This window comes from Lepisosteus platostomus, chromosome 25 (assembly GCF_059453375.1).
Source record: "Lepisosteus platostomus isolate fLepPlt1 chromosome 25, fLepPlt1.hap1, whole genome shotgun sequence".
Taxonomy (NCBI): domain Eukaryota; kingdom Metazoa; phylum Chordata; class Actinopteri; order Semionotiformes; family Lepisosteidae; genus Lepisosteus; species Lepisosteus platostomus.
Genome location: NC_142635.1, coordinates 15002695 through 15019525, shown reverse-complemented (window position 1 = coordinate 15019525; position 16831 = coordinate 15002695). Strand labels below are relative to the sequence as shown.

Sequence of the window (16831 nt, the reverse complement as noted above, 5' to 3'; positions counted from 1 at the left end):
ACTCTAAAGTGGAGGTCAGGCTGCTTTAGGAAGGCCTGGTATTCTCTGTCTTGTGTTCTGCAGCAGGGCAGCTCCCGAGTGCAGCTCCCGGTGTGAGCGAGAGGGATCTCGGTGACCTGCTGGCCCTGACCCCCCTCTCCAGGACCCTGCAGCAGATACAGGAGTCCCTGCAGAGCTGCTCCTGTTTGGAGAAGGGTAAGAGGCTCCCCTTTCAGGTGATCTATACAAGTCCCTGTCAGCAGAGCTCAGCTACACCTAAATCGCGGTCACCCTGTTTAAAAAAAAAAGCACCAGTCTTATGATTAATCCTAACACTGGCCTCATACTGACTCATGACCAGAAGGTGGGAGTAAAGACTGTGATTCTAAAACAGTTCTAACAGTGAGTCTTTGCTTAAAACCATAAGACAGGTCACAAAAGAGAGAAGGCTGTTCGGGCCTGTTTAGCCCATTAGGTTGTTATTGACCCAAAGGGATCTCATCGAGCCCTTTCTTGAAAGAAGCCGGAGTGTCAGCACGGCTGGGCAGCAGGTGCCCAAAGTCTAAATGAAAAGGCATCGGACTGCACACAGTAGGTGAAAACATCAAGCAGTTTTCCGAATTACATTGCTGGCAGCCATATCACCCTGTAATTCACATCTGGCAGCCCACTGAAGCTCAGCAGGTGTGAGCCTGGCCAGTACCTGGATGGGAGACCTCCTGGGAAAAACTAAGGGTGCTGCTGGAAGAGGTGTTAGTGGGGCCAGCAGGGGGCACTCACCCTGCGGTCTGTGTGGGTCCTAATGCTCCAGTATAGTGACCGGGACACTATACTGTAAAAAAAGGTGTTGTCCTTCAGATGAGATGTCAAACCAAGGTTTATCCCAGGGTGTTTCTCGAAAAGAGTAGGGGTGTTACCCCGGTGTCCTGGCCAAAATTTCCCTCTGGCCTTTACCAATCATGGCCTCCTTATAATCCCCATCTATGAACTGGCTTCATCACTCTGCTCTCCTCCCCACTGATAGCTGATGTGTGGGGAGAGTACTGGTGGTGGTGGAGGAGAGCCCCCCACTTATAACATTAAGTGCTTTGAGTGGAGTGTTCAGAAAAGAGGTATATAAGTGTAAGAAATTATTAGTATTATTTCTCGACAGCTGTCTCACTGTTGGGATTTTTTTTCAGTTTTTCCAGCTCAGCCAGTGCCTGAGGTGCCCGGGGAGCCGACAGGGGCAGACCTGGTGCCTGCCGACGTGAGCGAACTTCCTCCCCGGCACTTTGCCGTCTTCTTGTTTGGGTGCCACGCGTTGCGCCTGCTGACCAGCACCTGCGGCTTCCTGCCGGTCACTCTGCTGCTGGCCCAGGCTGTCCCCAGCAGGACACGGGAGAGGCCCGGGCCGGAAAGTTACTGCTGCGGAGATTTCTATTACGACAGGCCCAACCAGATCCTGTATCTCCGCAAGGCCAAGCTGGACAGCGCTGGAGAATTCATCGCCATCCTCCTGCACTCCATGGCTTTCATTGCTTCAGGTAACATTTTTTAATCCAATAAAGCCTTTTTTTTTTTTGCCCCGACGGGACTCGCCGTTTTCATTCCGAAGATAAAAGGACTGTCAGTTTAAGTGCTCATAAGAGAGCAGCCTGTCTCAGCTGCGGCAGGTTATTGCACAATTCTTGCTTTCCTCTGTCATTTGTAAACGGATAAATGTGATGTTGTACTCAACAGGCACAGAAACAAGAGAGTTTATGAGAGCCTTTCACCAAGCTGTCTCTGCAATAAGCACAGCTCTCTTCTACTCCCACTGCGACATCACTGAGGAGACTACCAAACGAAACAAGGTAATATTAAAAAAAAAAACATGTTTTGATGAGGTTCTCAGCCAACCACACCATGCATGGGCTGGCCAAGTCACATCCAGTTCCAACAACTGCATGGCGGCGTTTGCTGCTGTTAACGTTTCATGTGGAAAATCCCTTTCCAGCCGATAGGAAAATGGCACAGGGCAGCTCCCACATTTGGGGAAGATTTCTTTGCCATGAAGGTGCCCCCTGACGCCCGGTTCACTCAAGAGCGCCTGGCAGAGAGGTGAGCCCTTTAAAATTTCGCTCCTGACCGGCCGGAGAAATTCACCCCCAGCTTGAACACGGCACCGAATACTGAACTAATGAGTTTTTCACTCCTCCCAGATTGAACAGGTTCAAGTGCTTCAGGCTGTATCAGCACCTAAAAGACATGAAGCAGGATGCAGAGAAAGGTAAAATGTTGCTTACCCTGCTGTGCGACAGTCTCTAAAGTGGGTATAGTTTTAACTTTTACCAGTGTGGAAGTGTAAGAAAAGGCTCTGCTGTCATGGATAATGGCTTTTTACTTTTCTTTATCGCTACAGAAACCGTACCAGCACAGGGGGATAAAGTGTTGCAGGTAAGTGGCTGCTACCTGTGAAGTTTGGGTGATACTCCTTGCTCACGCCTTTAGCTTTTGCCTACAGCAGTGGTTCTCAAATTTTGTGGACCAAGTACCATCCCTGATCAAACCAAAGCATCCAAACCAAACCAAACCAAAGACATGTAGGTGTAAGTACCACCTACATGTCATCTTCTCATAGGAAACAAAGAAAATCTCAATGACCAACATGAGCATGTGCACACACACAGAAAATAGTACTGTGTAATTATATCATTTGGATCATACTGCCTTGTAGCCATTTTCCGACGCTGCTAACACCAGCAGTGCCGTCTGTGTCAGGTTCAGCAGCAGAGCTAGTGTCGGTGGCTGATGTATAACACTCCTCATTCTCAACAGGTGTGCGTGATCTAGCGTCAGTACTCTTAGCGTCTATTCCCTTCAGCCATGACATAATACTTGATTTTTGCGAGGTATTGATTTTCGATCACTTGTTCTGCTGGTGAATGTGGCACTAAGCTGTGTCTCTGAAAGCTCTAGAGGAGTATGACCACTCAAGTATTAGCGCACGCTGTATCAACGCAGCTAAGTACGTAGGCTACATATATGACATATAAACTATTTTATTAAAATAGAAAAAATGAAAACCCGTCATGAGCTTTCTGAAACCCATTAAGTAAATTACAGATTACGTCATTTTTAATTTCCAATTTTTCAGTGCATTTCCAGGGTCATCTGGCATACCACCTGGGGACGCGCCACATACCACCAGTGGTACGCGTACCACAGTTTGAGAACCACTGGCCTACAGCACTGATGTGTTAGGAGCAGTGGCTGATCATGCACACTGAGATGCTTTCACAGAGCTAAGCCCATGTCTAAACTCGTCTTCCAACCTGTGCGTTCCAGGCAGAGAGCATCGAGCACGAGATCGATTGGCTGAACGAGCTCTTCCTGCAGGTCACCACTCAGCTCCAGAAACAAGCGGAGCACAGCAAACACCTGGAGGAACAGCTGCGAGACCAGGAGGAGCCCGCGCTGGTAATGGACCCGGGGCTGCCCAAAGAGGAGCCTGCTTACATGTTAAATGCCTAAACGTTTTCCATTCTGCGGCTCATGGATAAAATACGAACTACATCTCCTACACTGGCCTGAAAAAAGGAGAAGATATCAAATAAGTTGTACTAAAAGGCTTTTAGAGGCTTGAAAATACTGAGAAAAAAAATGTTCAATGTCGAATTGAAGTAGAAAGCTAACCCTAATGTGTGGCTTATTATGATGTTTTACATATTATTTCTTTATAATTTATTATCATATAATAGTTATATTTTTTTTCCCACATTTCCCATCAGTTAGTTCCAAGACACGATCGAAAATAATAGTGATAAATGAAGGCCCAGTAATTTAACTACATCTAGTAATTAAAAAAACACTTGCTAAAGTGAAATGCTAACAAACTTTTCCTTGCTTGTTTTGCCTTTTGTTACCCTGGAACTGAGTGGGCGCTCAAGAGGATTGGGGTATTTTTACATGCTAAATGAACGTCCGTGTCGTAATTTGCTGCAGCAGCTTGTGTCTTTGCTCAGTTGCAGGGAGAGATGGAAGAAGTGCTCAGGGCGCTGGCCAGCTCTAGGAGTGAGGCTCTGGCGCTGGAGATGAAGAGGCGCTGCCTGTCTCAGCGGCTGGAGGAGGCACACAGCAGGCTGGCGGAGATCGGAGCTCAGCCGCACGACAATTAGCAGGACTACAGCTGTTCAATCAGAGTCTATTTTGCTTATTAGATTGCAAGCCCAACATCATCAGCTGAGATGATAAATGCAGTGTGCAATCATCATCCAGGTGGGGCTGCACACTGGTGGTGGTGGAGGGGATCTCCATTACCTGTAAAGCGCTTTGAGTGGAGTGTCCAGAAAAGCACTATATAAGTGTAAGCTATTATTTATTATTATTATTGTGTTGATTTCATGGATTCTTTATTTATAGTTACTCTTATTATTAAGGTTATCTGGTGTAAAACAGCTTGGCTTGAACAGCATAGGAGGTCACTAATAGAGCATTTCAAATCTCAATGTACTTACTGTACGTGGGTTGGATTTAGAAAGGAAAAGTGGTTTCAACAGCACTTTTCATTTTATCCAATAAATGTAAAACTGCAACAAAGAGCAAACAGAGACTCAGATACGCTAACTGTGAAAGTTGCACAGATTTCTGGGCCTGAACAATAAACATGGTTTCTCCTTTTATTTTACTGTAAATCATGTGTGTAAAGAACACCAGTATGACCAGTCTTTGATGATTTCAGTTGGCATAAATAATATAAAATATGGATGAGTCTGTTTCTCCTTGGTAACTGGTGGAAAATTGCAATATACACCAGTCATGTTTTGCATTCGCAAAGAGCGCTGCATTGAGGGTCCTGTTTAACTACTGTGCTGTGTGTCAGAGTGACATTATGTCTCTTATAGTGTGGGGCGATTAAATAGCAAGGTCACAGTTTCTGGGCACCAAGAGGACCATCCTTATTAGACGGGTTCATCCCCCCCCCCCTGTGGGAGGCGCGTCAGACAGGTCAGCCAACAAGAAATGCTTTACAGGTCAGCGCTTGCATGCCCACATCCCTGCTTGCAATAGAAATGAAAACATCCCCTTTTAAGCAGAAGGAGAGAAAACGCAGGCCTACTGTGCGTCACTCTCTCTGGGGTGGGCCCGTGAGACTGCCACAGGAGCCCTCTGCATGGACCGAGCAGGGGGTAGGACTTGTTTTTCCTTCGGAAGAATCCCTTTGGTAAGTTGGCCTGGGTTAATTACTATTCTTCCTGTGGTCTTGCTTTATGCCAGGTGTTTACTGCACCATTCCTGTGTACCAGCTTTACTATGGTGTAGTACATCATACTGCCATTTACCAGAGGCATATACTGTAGCAGAACTGAGGCATGCGATCGCACGATTTCGCACTTTCTCCGAAGGATTTGCTGCTGATCCAAGGATTCCTGATCGTGACCTCAGAAACAACACTACAGCAATCAGTACAGCCCTACATTTTAATGTGTAATATTCTGCTTATGGGCTTTTTAAGGTTATATTATCCACTGCAAGAGATTGCTTCTATATACGGAACAGACTCCCCTGCACTTCATGCTACTTGTGGAGCGCAAGCTCTCCGGTGCTATTAATCCTTTCCAGAGCCCTGGAAACTTTCCAGAAGCTCTGGAATATCTAACAGGGCACAAACAGAGTCTGCGGGGAGTGGGCATGTTATTTCTTTGTCTCCAAGCAGACAGCCGAACTCTCATGGCAGGAATACAGTGTTACTTAAAGGGAAGAACCTGCTACCAGACTGAAACAGCCATTTGATGCCAAAAGCACTAAGTGACCTTAGCTCACGATTGCCCAAACACTTCGAGAGCAATGTGCTGAAACACAGATTTGTTCCAGAGGTTCACAGTGGTGTCAGGAATTTCAGTCTCAAATTGTCACACTTTATTATATCAGATATCAGGATTTCTGTAAATCCAAGGCTTTTGTTTGCTTCGGGGCAGTTTGCCTGTACAGTCCCATGGCTGAAATCACATGCAGTGATCTTCCTGTTATGCCCTTTATTCCAGATACTAGACTAACATTGCAAAAAATCGGACATATTAGTACCATTTCTGCCGTCTGTGATTGTGAGTCCTGATGCAATATAACAGCAACAATCTCACAGACATCTGAATGTTAACTTAAAAGTCAGTTACTACAATGCTTGATTATAAAGCAAACCTGTAATTCCCAATATGTCATTTGCTATTCTGTATCCTCAAGGATTAAGATACAGTACAGGACTTTTCCCACTTTACAATGCATTAATTTGATTAGAATATGGCAATACATACAGGATAAATATAACCTCTCTGATGTTTTGTTAATACAGTACATTAGACAACACACATTCAACAAAATCCTGAGCAACATGAATCAAAACAGTTACAGTGGCATACAAAAACTAACTACACCTGCTACAGTGTCAATAGGCACCATACGGATTGCTGGTTTCTGTTTGTGTTACTAAGAAACCCAAAGCCATCAACATTTTCTCCTCTTATCTGAAAACCAGCTTGACGTGGTCTAAAAGATCACCACCACTTTCAGTTTGTACTCTGGTGCTTTTTACATTGACTCTGACAACGACATTATATGCACTTAGAATTTTCATTTTTCCTTAAGTTTTCATTTAGTTTTTATTTGACCTTCACACTATAATTACTTTAAAGTACTTTAATTTACTTTAATGAGCTGTTAACTCCACAAACAGAATCCCCTTTCTATTCATTCTGTTTCTCTTTTCTTCCATGTTTGGTTCGTAAAGATGGGTGTCCTGCAGCCTTGAGCCTTTGTGGAGATGAACTCTGCTTACCTAAAAAAAAAAGTTATATTATGATTTTTGCGTTTTCTGGTCGCGTTTTGCTGTCTTCTTTCTCAATTATCCTTTGTCAGGTTAATCGGGTCTGCCTTTCTGCAGTCATTCAAAACGGAAAGTTTGCAGTGTGCATACATTTTTGTGTGGAAAGTTTCACATGCAAAATGTAATTTAACAGTTGTTACCCACTGACCTAACACTGTCTGTAACGTTGCTCTTGTCACAGTTGTTACAGAAAAGAGTGAGGAGGCATAAATGATTAAAGATTGATCAGACTGTGAGACCATGGCAATATTCCATCAACTCTCAGCTGCCTAAATCTTTTAACTTCTTAGCACCTATTGTTAAATAAGCAGTTTATAATGGTATTTATAACATAACACAAGCTAACAGGATCCAGGTAATGCCTACACTACAGTATCTGCGTTTGTTTGCTTCTGTCTGGCCTGACAGGTATACAGTTTTACCAGGATCCCTTACTTTCTACAGGAGACGACGACACTGAAGAGGTTGTCTTTTGGCTGGCTCTCTTCATTCTTGTTTTGTTTCCTCCTGTCCTGGGCTCCCCTTTGCTCCCCAGTTTAGCTGCACAAACAGGAAGGGGTTGTGTGAACAACATTTTGAACTGGATCTAACTCCCATTATAATCCAAATTGTATGTAAACCTACCAAGAAATCTGGAACTGAGGAGATCTTCATCCTGTAGCATCGGCGTGTAGACAGGCTGATGGGAGCCAGAAGGCCCTGCAAATTAATATTGCTGACTTTAATCTTTCAAGAAACTGACTGCAGGTCGATATTTTGACAAATTGGCACAGGCGGTTTAATCCGATCGATGATTGAATGATTGATTCCAGATTTTTGCAGTCCTATTTCAAACGCCACAGTTTTTACAGATTCAAGGCTACGAACACAAATTCAGAACTGCAGGTGCACAGAAGAAATGCCTTCATGAGTAAAGTCAGAGCACAAAATATCTGAGAAGGTTGGCATTAAAACTCATTACCGGTGCAAGTGTCTGGATTTTCTAATGCTCCATATTGTAACCACACTCAGTTTCAGACTTCATAAAAAAATAAAACATTTTTACAGCTGCAAAACCTTGTAAGAGGAAGCTTATTACTTACAGCTGACGCTGACCAGAATAAACTCCTCTCGCTCATCCAGGAGCTCGGATGCATATCGCTGCCGATGCTGTAAAAGGTTTCTCACCTGGCCACTTTCATCAGCCAGATCTACCTCAGCTGTCGGACACAAGAAGCAGAATTCATAATCCAAACACCAGTTGTGCAGGGCTCTTTATTTAAAGAGAGTGCAGCCTCACACTTGCAGTATAGACCATTTGTCCAAGAGGAGCACTAAAATATATCCGCTGTGTGTGCACGTGCTAGAATCTCCTGCTGCGATATGCTCGCACTTCCTTTTAGAAATGACTGCTAGGAACTAGAAACCAGTGGCCTCACATCGGTGAAGCGATCTACGGGTATATACAGTACAGCAGTTAATATAAATATACCAAATGGAACGATAACTGGTGACCCCTGTAGTGAAACTGGTAAAAGGTTAGTGGACACGTCTAGTCTGCAAAGGGTTTTCGGATTGAGTGATTGCAGTTGTGGATGCTCAGTAATGGACGTTGAGAGCCTGGAAACAACCAGCTAAATAAGTCAAGTCCCTCCAGACATGCACGCTAGATGACCTGGTTAAATGTTCTTGGCAGCTCAGCCTTGGGCTCCACCCTCCACCCCCACCTTCTTATCCATTATTTCCCCTTTATAAGAATGAGGAAGTGCTGCACTTATCAGGTCTCTTCAACTGATTCTCTAATTTGAGAGAACATTTTAACATCCCCGTAACATGGCCCAGAACACTCTGACTTGCATTTCAAAAGATTTTCTTTTTCCATTTTTAAAGCTCTACCATGCATACCCTCACTCTGGCTGCTTTTTTTCCCCAACACGATTTTCCAGTGTGATTCATTAACGTCTAGACACACAGCACGTACAAAGCATTATCAATACCTGGGAGAAATCCTGCTATTTCTGCTTCAAGCTCCTGCAGACACGATATTAATGCAAACCTGCAAATATTCATGCTAAACATCCATGTGGTAGTTTGGCATTTCCATTTACACCATAAAGGTCAATGAAATGCATGTTCGTGCATTTATTGCAGTTGATCTGAGAGGTTCATCATAATTGTATTTTTACCTTTAGAAGCATATCACTCCCCTAACTTTACTCTGTGTGAAACTGTCTCATTCAGTATATTATAGAATATACTAAATAATAAAAGTGCTAGCTAAATTATCTACTATTTAGATTCATAATATTGAGCTATCCAGTTAGAATTTCAGTAGCGTCCATGGTGGATAATAATAAATAAAGAACTGTTAAAGGTTTATTCCATGCTGAAAGGAAAAGAAAAGACGCGTGTCTCCTTTCAGTATGGAATAAACCTTTACCCTTTTGCAGCCCGTGCATGCTGACACAGCTACCTACTCAGACGTCTTCCAATAATAAATCATCCTTGCACTTACTGTACTGTACTTCTCTGAACTCTCCACTCAAAGCTCTTTACAGGTAATGGGATCCCCTCCACCCCCACCAGTGTGCAGCCCCACCTGGATGATGCACCAGTCCTCTCCCCACACACCAGCTCTCAGTGGGGAGGAGAGCAGAGTGATGAAGCCAGTTCAGAGATGGGGTTTTAGGACAGGAGTCCATGACTGGTAAAGGCCGGGGAGAAATGTGGACACTGGCATTAACATCCCTACTTTTTCAGAGAAATTCCCTGGACTTTTTAATGACCACTGAGAGTTAGGACCTCAGCTTTACATATCTGACTGCAGGATGAGCTCTCCCTGCTGGACCCATTAACTCCTCTTCCTGCAGCAACCTTAGCTTTCCTAGGAGTCTCCCATCCAGCTACTGACCAGGCTTACACCTGCTGAGCTTCTATGGGCTGTCAGCTGTGAGCTGCAGGGTGATATAGCTGGTATCTTATATCATCTTAAAGTCTTAGTTATTGATTTATTGAATTTACTCAAGGAAAAATTTCACAACTGAATACAAAATGACGGTTAAAATAAAACAATCAATTTTATCCATATCTTGTGATTCAATTTGCAGGAAATGAGCCCTTATAATAATTCAGTGGATGGGATGGATGAGATTCTGATAAACTGAGGGTACAGCTGTTCTGGACTCACCTTTGCTAGCACAGTGACAGCGTAACTTTATACTGTCCAACAGCGTGATCGTTTTGCAGTCCGTGTTGAACAGGGTCTGTTCATTATCTGTGAAACAACAAAGGAGAGGACAAAGCTCTAGAATTACGGCCTAGATTTCTCTTGGAAAAGTTTTCCTAAAACCTTTTCTGAAATCTACATGTACTTCAGTGGATTAAATAAGTGCTGAGGCTTTTTTTTTTTACAAAATATTTTCAGTGCCAATACCACCCTATAAAAGTGCCGGTAGCCTTTTAGAAAAATAAAATGTACTTGTTATGGGAAAGCAATAATTTGTGAATCTATCTCCTAAAGAACAACTAAAGGTGTCAAAACAGTACATGGCCTCACTAACGTCCGAGTTGCGAAGAGACGGCGTGAAAGACTGGCTGAATGTCGAGCAGAATATGAAGTACTCACCCCCATGTAGCACTGTAATGAACATCTTTGCCCAGAAGCACCAAGAATTCCAAAAACAAAAAGGAACTAATGTTCCCACTGCTGTGGGAGCAGATCTCTCTACCACCTTTCAGTGTTAAACCCTCCTTTCCTAGTGCGGTTAATCGTTTACCTTGCATTGCAAGGTGAGGCTTGTAGTCAGTGCTCTGTTTGCTCAGGGAAGGAGGGGGACAAGTCCAAGTGCCTCATTACTTATTGAAGAGCTGAGGATCACCACCGTGTGGCTCTGTTGAGCTGTGAAGTCACGGTAGGCCAGTGCTATTCGAACCCCACTCCCTCCCTTACACTCCCCTCAGTGTTTGTGCACAGGAGTGTGCAAGGCTCTTAATGAAGGGCCGTGTCTCAGTGCCACAGGGCTGGGCTGACTCGCCCCCTGGTGCTGCTCTACAGTACATCCACTCTTCTCGCCTGCATTCCTTTGGTAGCTTAAAAAAGACTACTGAGCCCCAGACAGGCTGTGGTCCTCAGATGATCTGCCTTCTTTCAGATTATCGTGAAGGGAATTTGTTTTGGGTGTGGTGGGGTTGTTGGAGTTGATCGGCTTGGCTGTAAAGTTTAATGCTGACAGGTTAAAAGTGCCGAACCCATGTAGTTCAGAGAAGAGTACCAGGGGGCCTTATCCACGTATTTAAAACAACAAGTCAACCCTGCAGACGTCTTCAGTTTTCAGTGGTGAAACGCTAACCAGAAGAATGTATGTGGACTTGCGTGATGCACACCTTGTATCATGCCTTAATGCAGGGGTCACCACAGAGGTTACATGACCTTTAGTTTGTGTGGCAGCAGAGGTCACTGGACTGGACTTTAAGTATGCATTGCAGCGGAGGTTACGAGACTTCTGGGACTTTGCAAATTAGAAACTGAGAACAGGAAACCCTGCTTTACACCAAGGGTTGCAGGGGCATGGCACAAGCTACCCAGCCATGTTTCTGAAGCAGAAAGAGACTGATGAGACCATCAGATCAATCAGCTACTAACTGTCAAACAGGCTAGATGGGCTAATGGCCTCCTCTCATTTCATGGTAACTGTTCTTAAGAAACATACTATAATGGAGAAAAAATACATACAGTACAGTGTCAGTTCTGATATACTGAGTAAGCTAAGGGAAGAAATTAAACATCTGACATTCAAATGTCAGATTTGTCAAAACTTGTGCAGTATTGCCACATCTTATGTGACAATATAAAAAGTTACTTGACTACAATGGAGGCAGTGTTATTTGTCTTACGAACGCCTGAGATCTGTTAGGCTTCATACCCTTTCTGTGCTTTATTCTTCTGTGTGGCTCCCTAGACTTTGAAAAGCAGGGCACACTACAGAGCTGTACATTGTTAATTTTTTAGTGGGAACGCAGAGAGCGGTTTTTGTAGTTAGGTTGCAGTTCCGTGTTGCTGCCACTTGAGGGAATATGAAGTTTATTTATGACAGAATGGCTCAATGCAATGTGGATAGAGAAACAGAACTGAGATGAAAGGGCCAGAGCCAGAAAGAAGTCAGCTAAGCCATTGCAAAAATTATACAGGCGATACCCCTAAAAAACCAGTTGGAAATGCGTTTATTCCCATCCTCATGGCCTGCTGCTGTCTTGGTAACTATTAGAATGTTAGAACCCTTCAAGTCTGTGGAAGAGTTGCCCTGATGTCTGCTCTTCGGCAGGAATGCTTCCGGAACCTTCCAGAACCTAGACAATAACAGGAAGTTCCGGAGCGTTCCGGTTAACCTCGCAGACTGAGTAGGTTCCCATGGGCCAGAAGAAATTCTTCGGCATTCATAATTTGTGTTGTAACGTAAACACCTTACGGTGAGGTAAAATAATTTATTTTGCCATTTCAAGTGGTTATTTTAAACTGTGACCTTATTAATATGCTCATTAGGAAATACTTGATGGGGCCTACTCTGTTCATGAAAAATTCTTGAATCGGAGCCGCACATTGGTAAAACCTGGAATTTGAGAGCATCATCGCTGTAGTAGGCTCAACGTGCACGTCTGCAGTGTGGCAGTTTCAAGTTCTGCCTGTAGCTTTAATCTTGCTTGTCCTTGATTGGCCTGTCATTTTCCAGTGGGGCTGCCAAGGGCCCGTTATCTGAACAAAATAGCCCCACCAGCCCTGCCAGGCTGTTTCCGGCCCTCAGCTTCAGCCAGTGCACAGTTCACCTATTGGACAGGGGTGCTGGTGTGCCAACAAGAAGCTGAGGGCATGAATCACCCAGCCATGACTCACACTGGAAAAATAACACACTTTAGTATTCAGGCTGCTTGATGTCTTTCTCTGCTTGCCTTAGCAGACGGGCTGAGGCTTCAGCTTCCTATCAGCTTGCGTAACTGCTCCTTATTTCAGTTAGTTCACATCACTACTCAGACTAACAGCAAGAGACTGGAGCTGTTTTAGTAGAGCAGGGACACCCCCAACTCTGGTGCTGGAGGGCCCCAGTTCCTTTCTTCTTATGTCAATGAATATGTCAATTAAAGATTAGGAACATTTAAGACAGTGGTTCTCAGTCCTGGTCCAGGTGACCCCACACACCTGCAGGTTTTCAGTCCACCTTAAATTCAATAACTGAAACCTTATTTTATCTACAAAGGTGCTTCAATCAAATATTTGCCTTTTGTTTCCAGTGACAAGTTGGGGATTTTTATTTAACTTACAAAATACAACAGTCAAAGCTCCAAAATGTTCAGGATCTGAGAACTAACGGTTCAAATTATTGATTGTGGAACTGAGGGTGTGTGGGCCACCCGGACCAGGATTGGGAATGGATGCTTTAAACCACTTGATCGATTGACAAAGCAAAGTTTCAATGAAGGGTGCGCTGCTCTCTGTAGGCTAAAGGAAATTCTGATTTCCGTTCCAATTCATATCTTACGTCCTTGTTGAGTACCACCCGTTGAGTTGATCATCGTTTATTTGTTCCAGGCCTTTAGAAATTGATTCAAGATTCATCAAAAGATTAAATATAATTTAAAACCTGCTAGACAGGGAGTGCTCCTGTATCTTGATTTTGGACAGTCCACAGTGTTGCACATATCGGTGTTCATCTAACCAATGTAATCTAATCTTCTAAAGTACGGTAAATTGCTTAAACACACAATACCTTCGTGCAAAACCGAGATCCTTAAAGACACCTTTTTTACTGTTTGTGGATTTGGGGTCCGAATGAAGAAGACACCTCATCTGACACACTTGAATCCCTCAGTAGGCCTCCTTGAGCAGTCGTCAAGGAAACCTCTCACTGGGAGTGCTGTGTTATTGCTTGTCCATTCACTCACAGTACAAACCAGTATCAGGAAAGAGAGTGATGGGGGGGACATGTCAAACCTCCAGGATGTCACAGTTGCGCTGGAATGCTCTCCTCTGACCATTAAAATGAAGTAACCATCACCTGGGGTGCCAGAACCACCATCTGGGTTAGTTTAGCACCAACCCAAGACACAATTGTACACACAGTCAAGTTTCAACAAGGCCTAGAATGTAGTCAACATGGCTGAACTGCTAAAGCACTGGCTAAACGGGTTTCTAACCTAAATGTCCTTTTCTTTTTCCTCAGGATCAGGCTTGCCATTCCCTTATATGTTCTTAGACACTGCCTAATAAGCAAAAGCTGTGTCTCCTCACCCAGGAAATAAAAGTAATGCTTCATGCATTGCACACTGAGAAATGTAGTTTCTTATGCCCTCTGCTCCATGGGAAGACTACAAACATTATCAAACAGCGTTCTAAAGGGCTTAGGGTTCTGTCACAGGGGTCGAAGCAAGAATATGGCATGGTTTCCTGCAGAAATCACAGTCTACACCTATTATATTCCTACCATATTTAGAATACGATTTAATAGAATATGTGTTAAGATAGCACAGCCACACTTTCCTGTTGTTCTTCTCAGCAATCTCCCACCTCATTGCATGTCCTCCCGATAATTCGTTACATAAACTCTCTACAAAGCAAAGCAGGTCTATCATGACCACCTCCGCTCAGTCACAGCGGCCCGGTGACACAGCGGGGACTTGTTTCTGTAGCCTTCTGACAACGTAAAGCAGGGAGAGGGGTCACTGAAATTATTCTTCAACTCGCTAATCAGGCCATATTAGATGAAAGAATTCAAAGAATATGTGGTCAAAACAGCCTGGGTTTGGGTATGCGCGTGAATTAAAATAATGCCCTGTAATTATATACAGTATCTATATTCCCCCTCATTTGAGCTGGGTGTTTCCCTACTGTTTACAATGGCCAGTCATGGAACGGTTTATTTTCGGCAGGTGAGGGAGGCTGGCTTACTGTCGCTATGGCGACAGGGCTGCCTCCTGGGCCCTGTGAGAACCCAGTGCTGAAATGGCAGAGCTCAGAGCTGACGATCTGACTACAGCCGACAGGCAATTCAGCCAGGAGCGTTCTGTATTTACAGGCAGGTTGTGTTTGCATCAAAATATTTCAGTTGGTCCGGCCTTTCAATATTTTGATCCATTCCCCTTTCAGATTTATTAAGTATTACTTAATTTTTGGTTTCAGGAGTAATATCACAAAGTAATATCCTTGTCTATACAGTATTTTCAATTATTCTCATCACACACTATCGACATTTAGAAAAAATAAACCTCCCATTGGGTTACAAGCCTTTTAAGAATATCTGTGCCAAATGTACAAGGTTATTATTATTAATAAGCTTTTCCAGCTGCCAGCAATATTCAAATTCATGAATTATTTCTACAGAGGAGAGAGCAGGGGATGGGCACCTTATTGCACACTTGGCTTTGCGCTCTAAATGCACTTAATTAGTTGAGATTTCCTAAAGGCCCTGTTAAACCAACAAAACATACCCTATTAACAAAAAAGGAAACTTAAACAAGCCATTGAAACCCATTAAAATGGCAATAATCCTCTTTAAACATTTCAGGCATGTGGTGCTTGGAAACTCAGGAGGGCTACAGCTGTGTCTGTGTCCACTGCCTCAATACAGGCCGGATTCCAGCAGATTGACAGGACAGAGCAGAAAGGATACAGCTGCTGGGTAAATACCGGCCCCCTCCCTGAACTATAGCCTTTTCCTGCATCTATCATGACTGTACTGTGGTTACCCTGTGGGTGCGCTATTATAAACACGCCTTAGGAATATTTTCAAACAAGTTACAAAGTGAAATTAAAGAACAGGAATTTTAACAGACATTAAATCAACAAGCAGAATGTTTTAGTACTGTTAATAGATTTGAGTGTCTTTTAGGCACATATATTAAAAGAAACATTACACAGCTTGGAAGTCTAGGCAGAATGACAAGTCAAGGAGCTCTTCAGTTCGCTGAAGATCTGACCGGGGCTGGTCATATATTTAATAAATGAAAAATATTGAACAATAAAGATGATTCATGGCTCTTCCTTGGCAGTTGTGAACTTCAGGGAATTCACTGGGATACATTTTCTTAATGTGCTCTTCAGCATGATTCTTCCTGACCCTCACTACTGTAGTGCCCTGCCTTTATTATATGCAAACCATCCCTCAAATCAAGCACATAATTAACGAGCACTTTTCATCAGGGTTGCAACATGATGATGTTAAACCAGAGCTCGTAGTTAATGCTCGTGTTTCATACTAGGAGTTAACTATTGCTTTTCATTCATAAAATGTTTTAATTGACGGTTAACTATTTTACTTACTCATCCTTAAATAGTAAAACAAAATAAAAGAATTGAATGTCTGTATATGGCAGTCACACATGTTCTGTTACTAAATTCACTTGTCTATTGTTTGAGATATTAATAATTCATGCTGGAGCAGTTCACTTTCCCTGTTTCCAAAGGACAGCCTTGTTCACCAGCAGGCAGTAATTGCATTAAACACATGGAGACAGCAGTCTTGTTCATCAATGCATTGTTTCAAAACATTTGCGACTTCAAAAAGTAATATTATTAAATGGAAACAAGCAGACTTTCTGCATTCCTATATAAAAATGCATTTAACCATAGGTGTATGTGCTGTGTTTTTAGAACTGTCTAATCTTTATTTATAAATTTTAATACATAATGAAAGCAAATGTGACTTAGAAAGAGGGAAATTAATAACAGCTTAAAAGTGAAGACAGCTGGATTACATCCTATTTCATATTAATGTTAGGTGTATGTATAATCAACAGCATTCATCTTGCTTCCTGCCTAGCACATCAGAATACGTACTGTATAGCACAGTGAATGGACTGTATATTCCATCTTGCCAAATGTGTATTTAACATTTAAAGTGTGTCACTTCTTCCCTGTTTTTGTAAGAATGACATCAGTGTGCAAGATTTTATTTACCCGTCCGGACAGCACAAGAGAACTTGTTATACAAAATGGTTCAAAAGATAATCGATACAGTAACTCACCACTTCAGACCGGCCTACAGT

General features: G+C 43.1%; 3 protein-coding genes across 5 annotated transcripts in view; 2 read left to right on the top strand and 1 right to left on the bottom strand.

Moving 5' to 3' along the window:
• LOC148641199 (uncharacterized) overlaps positions 1–4705 on the top strand; it is a gene marked incomplete at its 5' end in the record, with an annotated part of 69604 nt that extends 64899 nt beyond the window's left edge. The window contains 8 exons of the mRNA XM_088619611.1: positions 64–195; positions 1161–1505; positions 1702–1814; positions 1958–2061; positions 2163–2230; positions 2363–2397; positions 3289–3420; positions 3972–4705. Of these exons, the coding sequence (XP_088475737.1) occupies positions 64–195; positions 1161–1505; positions 1702–1814; positions 1958–2061; positions 2163–2230; positions 2363–2397; positions 3289–3420; positions 3972–4118 (1076 nt within the window). The remainder of the gene's footprint in view (positions 1–63; positions 196–1160; positions 1506–1701; positions 1815–1957; positions 2062–2162; positions 2231–2362; positions 2398–3288; positions 3421–3971) is intronic.
• Positions 4706–4833: 128 nt separating this feature from the next.
• The window catches only part of scn3b (sodium channel, voltage-gated, type III, beta), a 33340-nt gene continuing 21342 nt past the window's right edge, over positions 4834–16831 (top strand). For 2 of the 3 annotated variants that reach the window (XM_088619660.1, XM_088619654.1), the window contains exon 1: positions 4834–5164. The gene's annotated coding sequence lies outside the window, so the exon portion shown is untranslated. Of the gene's footprint in view, positions 5165–15351; positions 15466–16831 lie in introns of all 3 variants that reach the window. The other variant, XM_088619656.1, reaches the window with a different exon arrangement.
• On the bottom strand, positions 6121–10897 carry LOC148641198 (uncharacterized protein CXorf65-like). Its single transcript, XM_088619665.1, has 6 exons — positions 10425–10897; positions 9987–10073; positions 7903–8019; positions 7445–7519; positions 7256–7360; positions 6121–6772 (listed from the first exon to the last, which is right to left on the bottom strand). The coding sequence occupies exons 1-6, from the start codon at positions 10447–10449 to the stop codon at positions 6681–6683; spliced, it is 501 nt and encodes a 166-aa protein (XP_088475791.1). The 5' UTR covers positions 10450–10897; the 3' UTR covers positions 6121–6680.